Source organism: Bos grunniens, chromosome 28 (assembly GCF_055505025.1).
Source record: "Bos grunniens cultivar Pamir isolate PY7600 chromosome 28, Bosgru_T2T1.0, whole genome shotgun sequence".
NCBI lineage: Eukaryota > Metazoa > Chordata > Mammalia > Artiodactyla > Bovidae > Bos > Bos grunniens.
This window is the reverse complement of record NC_141192.1, coordinates 29,688,693-29,704,832: the sequence shown is the minus strand read 5'-3', so window position 1 is coordinate 29,704,832 and position 16,140 is coordinate 29,688,693. Positions and strand designations below refer to the sequence as shown.

The window sequence follows — 16,140 nt, the reverse complement described above, 5'->3', positions numbered from 1 at the left end:
GAGTTATTTGTACCAAATCCTACAAGGGATTGTGTTTTGTCACTCTAGAAGAGTTCTCCACAGGGACTTAAAACCTCAAAATCTATTGATTGATGATAAAGGAACAATTAAGTTGGCAGATTTTGGCCTTGCCAGAGCTTTTGGGATTCCTATTAGAGTATATACGCATGAGGTATGTTGTTTTGGTACTTTTGTTATGTGTGACTGAGGGATTGTTTTCTGTATTCTTTAAGACAAGAAAAAATACTCAGAAAGATTTTCAATCTGCCGGTATCAGTTTATTGCCTCTGTAGTCCAAACTTCATTGTCTGCTATGTGAAAATGCATCTGGAACTTTTGAGTGTTTTTCCTTTGCCAGATGCTGGGATGTTACCTTTGACAGTAGAGGGTGCTAGAGAGGCATTGCAGGAAGCAGTCATTTATTCTCACAAGTCAGTCTCCGATTATTACAAACCTCTGTTACAGTTACTAATCCTGTATAGTAAACCTTCCCTGTGCAAGTTACATGTGATTTCTGTCTCGTTTGGATCCTGTTTTGAAAAAGACTAGTTAAAAGGTTTTGTTGATTAAGTACGATTATTTCAGATGCTTTTGCTGCTGCTGCTGCTAAGTCGCTTCAGTCGTGTCTGACTCTGTGCGATGCCATAGACGGCAGCCCACCAGGCTCCCCCGTCCCTGGGATTCTCCAGGCAAGAACACTGGAGTGGGTTGCCATTTCCTTCTCCAATGCATGAAAGTGAAAAGTGAAATTGAAGTCGCTCAGTCGTGTCCGACTCAGCGACCCCATGGACTGCGGCCCACCAGGGTCCTCCGTCCATGGGATTTTCCAGGCAAGAGTACTGGAGTGGGGTGCCATGCTTTTAGAAGCTTGTAAATATAACCAAGTTTTGTCCCTGTTATATTGATGACTTGGCTTTTTGTTTGCTATTTCTGGAGGGAAAGGGAATGCTGAATCACAGTTAAGGATTGTTGGGAAACCTTGTCTTCCGTGGAGTTGTCTACTCTTGTGCTCAAAGACTTCCTCTTGATCAAAACTTGTGACAGTGCACCTCTGGTCAGGTGTCTTGGCTCCTTTTTAATCATTCCTTTTTATAATTTTTCCCATGGATCTGTAAATATATATTATTTGGTTTCCACTGGTTTAAATAGATGCTGTTGCCCTGCACTGTGACAAATGAGATATGCTCAAATAGTAGATTGGTGCAGACCACTGATAAGCTGCTGTGTGCCTTGGTTGTGATTCTAGCATGCGAGCGATGCGTGCGCTTGTGCAGCACGGTGTCAACCCAGACCCAGCATCATTGTGCTTTTGTTCTTAAGTGAAGGCTGTCTTGACTGTTTTGATCCTTGCGTTTTACTAATTTGAAAAGATTTGGTATGCTTTTATCTTTCCTTCCTTAGTGAATATAACTTACAAATGAAGTATTTATCTAACATTTAGTATTGTGTATAGTGAATTGACTTTTAAACAGTATCAGAGACAATCGTGCAGCATTCTAAAGGATAGTCCTAATATAAATGTTTACATTTAGGTAATTTAATGTGCCACGTTTATTCCAAGTAAGGCGTTTTCTTTGTAATAGGTAGTGACACTCTGGTATAGATCTCCAGAAGTATTGCTGGGGTCAGCTCGCTACTCAACTCCAGTGGACATTTGGAGTATAGGTACCATATTTGCTGAATTAGCAACGAAGAAACCACTTTTTCATGGGGATTCAGAAATTGATCAACTCTTCAGAATTTTCAGGTATTTTTGATTTACGCTTGAGCTGTTAAGAACTTTAAAATTTACATGTAGATAGCAAGAATTATGTTGATGCTTTAACTTGTAAGTTTTTGTTTTGTTCTGGCTTTTTAGAGCTTTGGGCACTCCCAATAATGAAGTGTGGCCAGAAGTGGAATCTTTACAGGACTATAAGAGTACATTTCCCAAGTGGAAACCAGGAAGCTTAGCATCCCATGTCAAAAACTTGGATGAAAATGGCTTGGATCTGCTCTCGGTAAGGAATGCCCTTTATATTGGTTTTAATACCATGGATAATTAATTCTGAATGTACTTAATTCTGTCTTTACCTAGGAAATAGGAATAAAACCAATATTTGTTGACCTAGACACATAACTGTTATGTTTATTATATTACTAGCTCCATTTTAGTATGTGTGCTACTGAAGCAAGCACATTACTAGTTCCATTTTAGATATGAAAAACACTAGTGGTTTTGAGAGGAGAGTTTGGCATTTTTTTGTTGTCCTTGTTGATTTGTTTTTAATCTGATAGATTGCTATAGATACTCTGAAGGAGAGGACAGGGTTAATAATAACGCTGTAAGTGACTGACTTGGAGTGGCCCCCCTTTCCAGCTTTTTTGTCTTGGTATTTACTGGTTTTTAGTTTAGACATAGGTGTCTTCCTTATTTTTTCATATTTTTAGTTACTTAAGCCTTTGCTGCATGAATTTCCATTTCTCACCTTGTGCCTCATTTCCACATCAGATAGGTTAGCAAAGGGATGAATGTAGTTCTTAACACCTTCCCCTCTATTACGTTGCTATTCCAACTAAACAGCTGTGTTCTTTAGAAATAAGACAAAAAATAATTTGTTAGCATAAAATAAAAATGTCCTAGACCTGCCCCAGGAAATTTATTTTAGAACAGTATTTAAATACTGAGGTGTTGCTGCTGCTGCTAAGTCGCTTCAGTCGTGTCCGACTCTGTGCGACCCCACAGACAGCGGCCCACCAGGCTCCCCCGTCCCCGGGACTCTCCAGGCAAGAACACTGGAGTGGGTTGCCATTTCCTTCTTCAATGCATGAAAGTGAAAAGTGAAAGTGAAGTCGCTCAGTCGTGTCTGACTCCTAGCTACTCCATCGACTGCAGCCCACCAGGCTCCTCCGTCCATGGGATTTTCCAGGCAAGAGTACTGGAGTGGGGTGCCATTGTCTTCTCCTAAATCTTATGAATCTCAGGTAATGTAATTCCAAAAAAGAAATTTTGGTAGGTTACTAAACAAAGGAAAGAAATCTATTGCTATATCATCATACGTGTGTTCTAATTGGTCTTTGGGCCTCTTTCACAGGTTATAATCATGCCACCAACTCCAGCTCAGATTTCCCAAATGCTTACAGTGCAGTCCAGGGTCCTTTACTGCCACTCAGATATTTTATACGTCAGTATTGATGACGTGATGTAAAAGGCCCTCTGTATTCCTGGCCCAGTCTGGGATTCTTGAACATTTCAAAGAATGTCACTTTAGTTAACGAAATGAAAATTATGTTGTCAATCACGGTTCCTTATTCTAGCCAGTATTGACATCTTGGACTGGATCATTTTTTGCTGCTGGAGGCAGTCCTGTACATTGTTAAGATACTTAACAGCATCCCATTTCTGTGTCCTGTAGATGCCTTTAACACATTTTCATCCCAGTTGTGACAACCCCAAATGTATCTACACATTGCCAAATATCCCCTTAGGGTCAGTCTCACCAGGTTGATAATCACTGCTGTACACCATATGTTAGTCTTGGTTTCAAATTTCATCTTTCTCACTTGTTAGCTCTGTGAACTTCGGCAAGTTCCTTAACCTCTTTGAGCCTCAGTATTCTCATTTGTAAAGTGGGACTAATTCCTACCTTTTGTTGTCAGGATTAAGTAACATGAAATGAACAAAGTAGAGTGCCAGCTATAGAATAAGAGCTTAGGTGGTAACAAGAGAGGAGAAGTATCTCTAGGTTGGCTTATTGATTTAAAGATTTCTTTAAGACACATTTTAACTTTTCTGCTGATGTGTAAATAAACTGTAACACTTAGGTTTCTGACCATAGTTCATTTAGTGAGTCATTTTAACTCTGTTTATAGCATAGTGCCTGCTGGCTTTGTTTTTATTAGAAACTGCTGAAAGCTACATTAGAAACCTCTATAGTTACTTACCACAGTTTCAGGAATGTTGTAAATAACTCAGAGGGCCTTTTAATTCTCAAATATAATTAACTAGATAATCTTTCTTAAATTTATGCCTTGGTTTTAAAGTTATCCATGAATGCTTGTGTCTTAAAATGTAATTTATAGCAAAAAGGTTATCAAGATATTTGTGATTTAAAGAATAGATCATTTTAGAGCTAGAGGGTGAGGTAAAACATTTATGTGGTTTGGTGTTAAACTAATGGGAACATTCATTTAGTAGTTTTTCTTTAAAATTATTAGCATATGGCTTATTGGTAGAAAAGTAAGGCTTTGGGGGGAGTTTTTTTTTTTTTCCTTAAATAAATAACCTTTTAAAATATCTTTTCCTCACACAGAAAATGTTAATCTATGATCCTGCCAAACGAATTTCTGGCAAAATGGCACTGAATCATCCGTACTTTAATGATTTGGACAGTCAAATTAAGAAGATGTAGCTTTCTGACAGTTTCCCTGTGTTGTGTCAAGAACAGATAATTGTACTTTTACTGTTCATCTCTGGTTTTGTCTTGTATATTTTTCTTTTCTTTGTTGTAAAACTTAATCTGTACTTCATCTTCTGATTTCAAAACTAAGTTAAAATGTAAATACTGTTCTATATGAATTTAAATATAATAATTCTGTATATGTTTGTAGATTCCACTGTAACAGCTGTTTGTTACTATAATAAAACTTTATAAATCTAGTATTGATGTCAGGAATCAGGAAATTTTTGAGTTAGCTTAAACCATCTAAAATGCTACCCCAGTCTTCTTTTCTTGTTGGAAATACTAAAATTTAGGAAAGTGCTAAGTTCAAAGTTCATAATGCTTTGAAGTATTTTTATACTCTGTTTAAATTTTCTTGTCAGTTTCTTGTTATGTGGTAACTATACACCCTGCCTAAAGATGAATATTTTTCTACTGGTATTTCAGTTTGTGACCTAAATGTTTAGGCATTCAGAGTGAGAGAACTATCCAGATTTGAGAGACGATGCTTAATTTATAGAGGTTTTTAGTAACTTGTAAAACTAACATTAGTATATGCCAAAGCTTGCTAAGTTTTACAGTCAGAGATCAAGGGCTGTCCACAGCAGGAAAGAACAGTTTAGAAAATTTATGAGGTATCCTATTTTTAGGTAGGTTATGAAAGTTATTTGTCTGAGTGAATTCTTGTGCTTTGGTCAGAGGTAACAACCATACAAAGGAGTTGCTTATCTTGGCTTTCAAGTCTGACTAAACTCTTTGCAAATTTTGACATAGTTTAGTTTATTAGCAGCCTTCTTAGAAGGTTCTAATGTATAATTATTTAGCCAAGATCACTAGCTTTTGGAATTGTTTAATAATGCTGCTCATTGTGATTTTTACCTGTAATTAGCCTAATTTAGATTGTTATAGCCAAAAGAAGTGTCTCTAAAAATAATTTTTATCATTTTTAATGTACAGCTCTCCACTGGTCACCCATATGCTCTGTTTTTCATGCTGATAGCCCGTGACCAGAATGAGCCTTCTTGTGTGGCTGATCCAGTTGATTGAGTAATGGGTGATCTACCTAATCTTGTTGTCTTCTAATTTTTTCACTTGAGGAGAAAGTATGGGTCACTTTCTTTGGCAACAGGGCATAAGGTGAGAGTTTTGGTGGCCGCCTTCTAGGTCTTTCGGTGGAAGCCAGCCTGCAGTAAGGGAATGCAACTAGAGATGGAAGTCATTTGAGGTCACACTGTTGAGAGATTTCATGGTGGGAATTTGGTAAGTGAAAGGTCAGTCACACAAAAGAGTTAATTGAGATGGTGAAATGGTGAAATGGAGTATCTGCAGATTGTCTATGAAGTATTGAAATGGGTCTACTTTTCAATTGTGCATTACAGACCTTTGGCGGTGTAGAATCAGCACTGATAACTGATGCCGCTACCCCTCTGCCCCCACAAAACTATCAGTGTGTCTTATAAATTATTTCTTGGTCCTTCTGTTTCAATAACATGTAGATGCACTGGTGTCACCAGTGTTTGGGGCCTTGTGGCTTTGGTAGCAGCAGCCTGCCTGCATGCTCATTGCTATTGTTCAGTGCAGTCTAATTGTTTGAAAAGTCAGTAATTCATCAGTTTAGAACCTACTTGGTGGACCAGGGAAATGAGATGGAAGAACCCTGCCATCAGTTGCTGTAAACAGACATACATTTTGTTCTGCTCCAGCTCTCTGTGTAGTCCTAAGTAAAGTGTTTATGTCAGCTTCAGTGACTAATTGAAAAGCCACTGAATTGGGTCCTCATCGCATGCATATTTTTAAATTGGCTTGTGCTGTGGCGCTTCTGATTGATTTTAAAGTGGATCTTGTCTGTGGGTTAGTAGCTCTTAAATCTGTTCTGTGCTAGAAACACCTGAGACTAACTCTCTTCCTACCCTGAACAGTTAAAAGTCCCCCAAGATGATTCTGATGCAGCCAGTTATCGCCAGTTGGTGGTGACTTTAACAACTTTGGGCCAACATCTAGTTTTAGTTGTCTGAAAACTTTGTTATCTTGCATTATCTCTAACTTGTTGTATTTCCATTTTAGGCTGTACAAAGTTCTTTGGTGAGGGGAGAGGTTTGTGTATTTTATCACCAGTAGGAGACTTCCATATACTGTGACTAATGCTGTATCTTATTGTCTGTAGGCTTTAGAGAAGGATTTGTTGTTGTTGTTAAACATAAAATACAAAGGCAGTAATGATGCAAAGAAGTTAATACATAATGTATAATAAAATCATTAATTTATATGTGGACATGGCCTGTGTGAATTAAATGTTTGAAAAAAACATTTTTTTTTAGTGAATAAAAGGTATTTTGGGGACTTGGATTAACAATGAAATAATTTTTAATTAGTAAAAAAAGGAAACTTGAAAGTTCTTGGTGAAATATACTTCTACATTAGTGCTTCTCGCAAACTGTACTTAATAACAGGTCAACTTAAGCCCCATCCCTGTTTAAATAGTTGCCTTATTCCTAGGACCCTAGGATCATTTTGCATTTTGTGGACAGAATAGAGACATTTAGATATGTTTGTGGGCTGTAGAGCTTGAGAGTAGTGGGCATTGTTTGAATAGGTCTGGGGCAAGATGGATAGAGTATTGAATGACTAAAGAGAAAGCAAAGGATGGAGGGATAAAGTGTGAAAGTTCCTGAAGAGGGAGAAAATTCTAACTTAAAAATAATGTCTAGGAAACGGCTCAGGTGGGACAGTAATGGTACTGACAAGGATTGTAACTTTTGACCTTTGGAGAAAGGAGTGATGTTAAATATAATTGGAAGCAAGAGTAGACCTTTTCAGTCCCATACTGAATATTTGGATATTTATTTAGTAGTTTGAATATTGAGTTTCTAAGATGCCTTAAAAACTTTAGAAGAAATGTGTTGAGAGTCATAGACTTGTTTGTTGAGAAGGGAAAAAGGTATCACAATACCTGCATTCCTTAGAATACTGAAAAGTCTGATTTTCAAACTTGAATTAGGATCTGGAGAGCTTCTAAGAGATTTCTTGTGCATCCCCAGATTCGGCAGGTCCTGTATAGCCATGAATACAATTTCTTAGCAAGTTCCAGGTGGTGATATGATGGTCCAAGGACCACTTTGAGAATCACTGCATGGGTAGTTCTCAGAAATCTGGAGAACTGAACAGAAACTTAGTCATCTTGTTATGAGAGGAAGCATGGTGCAGAAGGAAAAACTGACCCAGAGTCAGTATACATGTAGAAGTTGAATTGGAATTTAAACCTAAATCTTACATTGTCACTGTTGAGAATTGAGAAAAGTGAACCGCGTAATATAAAGATTGCAGTTTTAGAGCCATGTTAGGGCTTGGTTCCCAGTTTTGCCAATTCCATCTGTGGCTTTGGGTAGGTCACTCAGAGTCTCTGAATCTATTTCCTTAACTGTACAATGGAAATAATAAATGGCATTTATTTATATAAATACATAAGTAGGATTGTAAAATTGTTAGGGATATAGACAGGGCGGCCAGGCATCATGCATACACACAGACATACGCATACAGATATAGTACATGTCTCTTTGTCAGGATCCCCTAATGTTCTCTTCAATACATTGCAAAAATTGGGCAGTAAGCTATTTTTCTGTCACAGTAATGGGTTCTTAAATCTTAACAGATGGCGTTTAACAATGGCATTACAAGGTACACTAGATGGGGAATATGGGTTCCTGGTACATGGTAATTCCTTTCTCCTTTGAAGTCTCCCACTTTTTTCTTATGTTACTCTTAGCACTGTTATTTTCTCCCTTACTGAGGGCTGGGGCCATGTCCATCAGTACAGCCCATCCCCACAGCCCTCTGTCTAGAACCTCAAGTGCTAGACTAATCCCAGGCCTTTAAGCTTGCTCATAGGTTATGGTACCTTCCGTTCAACTATAACTGAACATCTCTGGTGAGCAGCCACTGCTTCACATACACTTCCTGTTTTTCCCAGCAATCTTGTAAGGGAGTGGCCATCTTTATCTTAGAAACTAAGATTCATAGAGCTTAAGTAATTTGCTAAGGATTGCAAGGCTAGTTAAAAGCAGGAGCAAGGACTTGGGAGCTTTCTTTTTTTTTTTATTTTATTTTATTTTTAAACTTTACATAATTGTATTAGTTTTGCCAAACATCAAAATGAATCCGCCACAGGTATACATGTGTTCCCCATCCTGAACCCTCCTCCCTCCTCCCTCCCCATACCATCCCTCTGGGTCGTCCCAGTGCACTAGCCCCAAGCATCCAGTATCGTGCATAGAACCTGGACTGGCAACTCGTTTCTTATATGATATTTTACATGTTTTAGTGTCATTCTCCCAAATCTTCCCACCCTCTCCCTCTCCCACAGAGTCCATAAGACTGTTCTGTACATCTGTGTCTCTTTTGCTGTCTCGTACACCGGGTTATTGTTACCATCTTTCTAAATTCCATATATATGCGTTAGTATACTGTATTTATGTTTTTCCTTCTGGCTTACTTCACTCTGTATAATAGGCTCCAGTTTCATCCACCTCATTAGAACTGATTCAAATGTATTCTTTTTAATGGCTGAGGAGCTTTCTGACTTCACAATGTTCTCTTTTCATGGACTTGTGTTGGTTCCCAAGATAAATTGATAGAAAATGTATTTAGTTTCTAAAGTTTAAGAAGAACTCAAGAAGGCAGGCAAATAGTAAAGCCAGTGCAGCCCAGGTGCCAAGGAGTTCCCTCCTAGCTCAGGGTCCAAACCAGCCCCCCAGGTTTCAGGCTTCCCCATGGAGCCCCAAAGCTCGTGAGACCTCTACTTCAAGGTTGAAAGGACCAAGGCGAGATAGTTTTCAATCAATGTTCATTTTCCCCGTCCCACTTTTACTATGCTGCATGTGGTCCTCTTGAGCTTCTTAATCCTGGCTCCTTTTTCATACAGATGACCCAGATTGGATCAGAGTGATAAACCATAACCCAGCAGCAGTAATTGGTTCAAGGGGTGGGCAAGTGACCTAAATAAGACCCGTGAGGGTCCATTTTGCTATGGAAACCCTGAGAGAATGAAGTCTTTCTGCTGACACTGCTAAACTGGGATGACAGGGCTAGGAGCCTGAGGCATCTCCCCCATTCTGCCAAAAAGTGATGAATAGAGAAAGAATCTTGGGGGTTTGATGTCCCTGGACTCTGGTCCTCAAGCCTGGTTCTGGCAGGGCTACCTTAACATTTGGAGCTACTCAGTATCCCTTGTAGGTGTAGGAGTTGTGGGTTTTTTGTTTTTGCTTAATTTGGTTTGAGTTGGGGTTCTGTCATTCCAACCCCAAAGAGTCACAGCCATCCGTACTAAAATAACAGTCATATACTTTTAAAGGAACCTCTAACTTAGCACCCTATAACTATAGTTATAATCCTTACATAATTAAATATCTTCCCTTTAAAAGCTCTATTGTTCATCATCATTGTTTTAACTGTAGCTTCTAGTTTTGATTGTGTAAAATGGTACTGATAGAAATGTATCCCTATTGTTTCAAAGAACCTACAAACTTGAGGAATGTTTATGTATATGTACCTACTCTTTTACCAGTTAGGAGTAGAAATCTATAAAATACACTTCCACAGGCAGTCGTTTCTTGAGATACAATTTCAAAACCATGCTATTTTCTGCTAAGGAAATGATGGAATAACAGAAGCAGAATGGGGAGAATTTCCTAATGATTGTTAGTTTTTGTAAAGAGCTTTGTAGTAACTAAGTAGCCTATGCTATTTCAATAGAAGCTTCCTATACTATAAAAATGCCTTTAACTATAAAACCACAAGAATAATTATACCATAATATACACTTTATAATAAGGACAGAAAAGATAGATTTCTCAACGGAACACAGCCATTTGTCTCAATGGTTCTGGTATCATGACAAACATATTTATGTGCAAGAAAATATAAATCTATTCTTCATGAACTGTGTTCACTGCTTCAAGGATCCAAATGGGAAGCCGAACATTTGCTCTATCTTAAATCTTGCTAAAATTTGAACATAGTTTTATAAATGCTTTTTGGCTTCTTGTTTGAATTACTTCTCATGCACAGGCACTAATGGAAAATGGTTCAGAACATAAAAGGCTTGTGATTTCCCAGGTGAGCAGAAAACTTTTTAGACTAGTCAACATCAATCCGAAGCCTCAGGGACTGGATGACAAATGCAATGTTATTTATATGTTGGGAGCTCTTACCCATGCTAACAGAAAGTTCTAGCAGCTTCGATAACCATAAAGGGCACACATCTCACCTCTTTCACCCCAGATTTTGGCATTCATTATGATTCACAAAGGTCCATCTAGTCAAAGCTTTGCTTTTTTCCAGTAGTCATATATGCATGTGAGAGTTGGACCATAATGAAAGCTGAGCGCCAAAGAATTGATGCTTTTGGACTGTGGTGGGGGAGAAGACTCTTGAGATTTGGACTGCAAGGATATCAAACCAGTCAATCTTAAAGGATATCAGTCTTGAATATTCATTGGAAGGACCAATGCTGAAGTTGAAACTCCAATACTTTTGCTACCTGATGTGAAGAGCCAGCCGACTCATTAGAAAAGACCCTGATGCTGGGAAAGATTGAAGGCAGGAGGAGAAAGGGACGACAGAGAATGAGATGGTTGGATGGCATCACCGACTCAATGGACTTGAGTTTGAGTAAACTCCGGGAGTTGGTGATGAACAGGGAGTTTTGGCGTGCTGCAGTCTGTGGGGTTGCAAAGAGTTGGACACAACGGAGCGACTGAACTGAACTGAACAATATAGGAGACATGGGAGATGCAGGTTCGGTCACTGGATTGGGAAGCCCCATGAAGGAGGAAATGGCAAACCACTCCAACTATAAAATGTTCATATAAGAGAGAACCCAAGTGATCAGTGAAGAGAAGTGTCAGATCAGGGAATGCTGCATAGATTTTCAGTTCCTAGAAATTAAAAGTGTAATAGCTAACAGTACATGCAGCACATGCAAGCCAAGCACATTGTAAGATGTATGGAGTGTTTGGAAGAGCAATGGTGATTTCCATTCTTCACTTCCCCTCAGAGGGTAATAGGGAGTTTAACTCAGATCTACAGGTATTTTAAATAGTCACATTCTGAAACATAACCCAAAAGTAAACTTTATCCAAATACAATTGTATAAAAGTATATATCAGATAATAAACATTGTGATGTTAGTATTATATATTCATAAGTCTCTGTCAATGGAATAGCTGGCTCATGTATAAAGGAAAAAGGCAAAGAACTTCAGCCTTATCTCTTATATTGTTTTTTTTAGAGAAATGTCTCGTGTGTTACCATGTTTGGAATATCTCCTAGCAAGGCTGAAAAGCAAGGAATAAACAGCAATAATTCAGTGTGCCTAATGGCACAAAATAAAGGAGGTATTCACAAACAGAAAACTGGACCTTTGAGCAAATGTTTATTTAAATACAAACAGCAACTCCTACTTTTCCTGTTATCTCCAATTATGTGATGCAATATTTTTACCAGAAGAAGTGCTTTTTAAAAACAGCCTTCCAGGGAGCAAATAAACAATACTATATTTGGCTAACAGCTGCTTTTGGAAAATGAGATGTCAGCAAAGCTGAATGTTGTTTAAAGAAAACTAATTATCCAGCTACCTTTGACTTGGATCAGAGTAAATAAAGCACTTCCCTATTTGCACAGAAATGTTTTGTCTAGGATTTAAATATTAGGTATTAGTCAGATATTTCACTTCCTCACTCATTTGCCATGTGGAGCGAATTGCATTAAAGTATCCCTGTGTTTGATTTTGCTGCCAGAACCACTTGAGGTCATCTGGTGCTGCGGAGCCTCCATTGCTTTCTTGCTTCACCATCCATGAGTTGTTCTGTTTGGTGTAAAGCAGTGTGTTTATAGACACACTGAAACACAGGTGACCTAGTGACACATGGAGTGGTGGCATTTGTGGGAGTTAAATTATGCAAATGTCAGGTAATATAAGTGTGTTTAAGCTCACATGTAGATCAGAAGTAATGGAAATACCACCAGATTTTGAAAATTCGTTTGAGGTTGGCAGGCCATGCGGACTGTAGCACTGGCATATGCATTGCTGTTGGGCAGTTTGGCCGGAAAACAAAAGACCTGCAGCCCTTTGTCAGTGTTGTCAACCAGGCTGTGGCTTCCCTGAGTTAGAGCTTCTGTGGGTAGGTGCCTATGGTGAGGACTTTCCTTATTTTCACATTGACCATTTTTTAAACTTAATTATATGTTCTGTATCATTAACACATACCTTGTCAGTTTTTTAATGGCTGCATAGTATTTCCTTATATAGTTGTATTTTAATTGTGCAGTTGAACTTAACTAGGAATGGATGGGACTTTGGGAGGTTGTTTTCTTTGCCTTTTTTAAAGAAAATTTTATATGTATTTTTGACTATATCAGGTCTTAGCTGCAGTGCCCAGCACTGTAGTTGTGCATGAGGGCTTAGCTGCCCCAAGGCATGTGGGATCCTAGTTCCTGGACTGGGGGTTGAACCTGCATTCCCTGCATTGGAAGGCAGATTCTTAACCATTGGACCACCAGGGAGGTCCCTCACATTGGCCATTTTATAATTTTAGATATTTTTACATTCTGAGGCAATCTTATCTGAGCATTCATTAAATGGGAGTGACAATGTTAGGGCTGAAAAACGGACTGAAACTTTGGTTTTTGAAATGAACTTTAGATGGGCTTTAATGGTCTTGAAGGCCAAACAGTGCCTATGACACATTTTAGAGCAAGTCTCTAGTTAGAGTAAAATGTTAGTGTTAGTCTTGAGAAAATAGAAAGCAGCACGAAAGCCAAAATGTACTATAGTTGTACATTTTGAGGAAGCATGTCTCATTCTGTGGAAAAATCAGTATTGAGTTATGCATGTTCTTTAAGAACATATCTTCTAAAATATGGTATATGCTTTTCATATAAACAGTTGTTAGAAAACAAGTCTAGGACAAGCACAGTTTTAATGATTCTGTAAATGTTTGTTCTTCCAATGAGTATTTATTGAAAGGTATTATAAGCCAGATACTATGTCATGAGGACAGTGTTCAGCTAAATAATCTTACCTTGGTGGACTTTACAACCCCTTGTTGGGAAGACAGGTTACAAACAAGTAAACAAATGTAATGGGATATTAGGAAGGGACTCTCCCTGTTTTTACTTTGGCCATTAAAGTAGTTGTCAGAGTAGTTCTCAGAATTCCATACCTGGTATGCAGATTTACAAGGAAATGACTCTAAGAACCTGTCCCACAAGTCTTAGGTCCAGGATAAGCTACACAATTTCCAGAGCCCAGTACAAAATGAAATGAAAATGTGGGACCTCCTGTTAAACTATTGAATTCCAGACAACAGCAACAGAGCATTAAATCAGGCACAGGGCCTTTCCAAGTGTGGGGGCTTGTCTGACAGGTCACATGCCTACGAAGTTGGCCCTGCTTAGATCCTTTAGCCAAAAAAATAAAAACAGAAAAGCTTAGAGTAGAGAAGAGGGATTTGGGGGATTATGATCTTCCGAAAACTGCGCTTTGCTTTGGGAATGCTACTATCTAACTCACCCAAGTCTAGTGGGGAAGTGGTTCAAAGGGACTCTTGAAGAGCTTTGAAATGTGTTTCTTGTCATGAAGAGACACAGAACCAGTGCCTCTTGGAGGCCTGAGAAACTAACACTGAAGACTGACCAGGTGCATAGCTCCTACCCACGATATCTGCAGAACAGTCAGGAGAATGCCACTGGGTCTAGAACTCATGGGGCAAGTGGTGTTTGCCTAATTGGACTGGGTCCAAGGGGGAGAGGCAAGGAGGGGGTTTCTCTTGGGCCAATCTGCATTTGCCAGATGGCATCAAGTTCTGTCTCCAGACAAAGAATGGAGTCTTCCTGACATTTAGAATAGCCACTCTGACTCACAGTCCTTCAAGCGCCTTTGTAAAGTTAAGCATACTCTGAAAAAATTTTGTATAAACCATCAATAGCAATATACAGTGGTCCTGTGTACCCATCACCCAGTATCATTTTTACTACATTTGAAACTCTCGGCATGTCTCTTTCTCTTCACATCTCCCTTTCTTTTTCCAAAAGATGCATTCCTTTATACTTTTTTCAATTTTTCTGTGTACTTTTACAACATATCTATCTTCTTCATCATCATCATCATCATTGTACGCTTTTATGCTTTATATAAATATATAAAATTCTAACATTTATTTGTTTGGCTTTGTGAGACTCATCCATGTTGATAAATGTAGCTATTGCTCATTTGCTTTCACCGTAGTAGAATATTCCATTGTATGACTGTACTATAATTTATTCACATTTCCTATTAATAGACACTTGTTTCTCTTGCTGTTATGAACAGTGGTGCTATAAGTTTTGTTATGTATGTCTCCATCTGCTCCCGTGCAAGGGCTTTTTTGGGGCAGTGGGGACAGACCCATTCCGTGTCCCTCCCCTGCTCTGTTCTGTATCTCATGTTGCATTTCCCAGATTCCTGTGTTCCCTGTCTGGCTTCTGGGCTTAGCCAATGGGAGGCATTGGCAGGAAAGAGGGGAGAGAGAGGTCAGAGTGTCTATCTCTCTGTCACTCAGATAGTGCTGCCTCTGCACCTCAGCTCCCACCTCACAGGTCCACCCTGGTTCTAGCTTCTACCCAGATACTTCAACTGACTCCTGGTCTTCTGACAGCCTCACTCTTCTGTCTCTATAGACTGGGGTGGCAGTGGGCTCCTGAAGCGGCAGGTCATTGGTTGTCTCACTGTCTGCGGCTTTGCTTCTCAGTTTTTTCAACCCAGGAGACACCAGTGCGGCCGCTCTGCGCGACCCTTCGTATGCCTTCCCGCGTTCCATTACCCTCCAACCCGGTTACCAGGCAGGGTTACCGCCAGACCATTAGTGGTCCTGCTAAGCCATTGGCTGGCGCTCCAGTGGGCCCCTCCCCCAAGCAGCCAACTGTCAATGAGCGACCGTTGGTGCGTCAGTCGGCCAACTGTTTGCGGATGGAGGTCCTCAGGTGGAGGTGAGGTAAGAGGCAGATCCGGGCTTTCTCCCTGGGACCCTCCAGCTCACCCAGCCTCTGGCCAGTGGGTGAGCTGAGCTGGGGCCAGGCGAGCAGGCTGGGGGTTCTGCCCTGCAGGGCTCCAGAGCCCTCACCAACGCTGCCCTCTGGCCAGGTCCAGGCCTTGAGGCAGCGGTGAAGCTCTTCCCCATCCCTGCCTCTGTGACCCAAAGGCAGCAGCAGTCTGCCTGGGACCAGCCTCTGCGATTTGGGTGGCCTAAGGAGCCTGAGGGCCAGTTGGGTCCTGGGCTCCTGGCTTTCTCAGGGATGACAGCTGGGTGGGGGGCTGGGGATCTGGCACTGAGGGAGCTGCCAACTGAGACCTGCTTCCTCTTAGCCAGGACCTGGACCTCACAGGGTGAAAGTTGAGCCTTGGGACCTTGCCCTTTCTTCTCAGAACAGAGAATAACATTTTTTTTTTTTTTTTTTCTTGGTGGAGGACCTGTGACCAGACCTCAGAAACAAAGGATCTGATACCAAGAAGTTTGCAACAACTAAGCACATCCCTCCCTCACCTTTCCTAAAATAGAGCTTTGTTGAGAGCTTTTGGGACTTTGGGGGTTTTTAAGGCAGGAGCTACCTGTCTCCTTGCATGGCCTTCAATAAACCTTTCTCTTCTCCAAACTCTGATGTTTTGGTATTGTTTGGCCTCAGT

At 40.0% G+C, this 16,140-nt stretch overlaps 1 protein-coding gene across 23 annotated transcripts in view; it reads left to right on the top strand.

Moving 5' to 3' along the window:
* The window catches only part of CDK1 (cyclin dependent kinase 1), a 94,066-nt gene that overhangs the window by 51,737 nt on the left and 26,189 nt on the right, over positions 1-16,140 (top strand). For 5 of the 23 annotated variants that reach the window (XM_086382427.1, XM_086382426.1, XM_086382424.1 and 2 more), the window contains exons 5-9: positions 2-172; positions 1,584-1,747; positions 1,859-2,000; positions 15,209-15,446; positions 15,925-16,109. In XM_086382427.1, coding sequence (XP_086238553.1) covers positions 2-172; positions 1,584-1,747; positions 1,859-2,000; positions 15,209-15,446; positions 15,925-15,959 — 750 coding nt within the window. In that variant the 3' untranslated portion in view covers positions 15,960-16,109. Of the gene's footprint in view, position 1; positions 173-1,583; positions 1,748-1,833; positions 2,001-2,725; positions 2,965-4,292; positions 4,640-15,208; positions 15,452-15,924; positions 16,110-16,140 lie in introns of those variants that run through there. The other 18 variants (XM_086382435.1, XM_086382434.1, XM_086382432.1 and 15 more) reach the window with 11 other exon arrangements.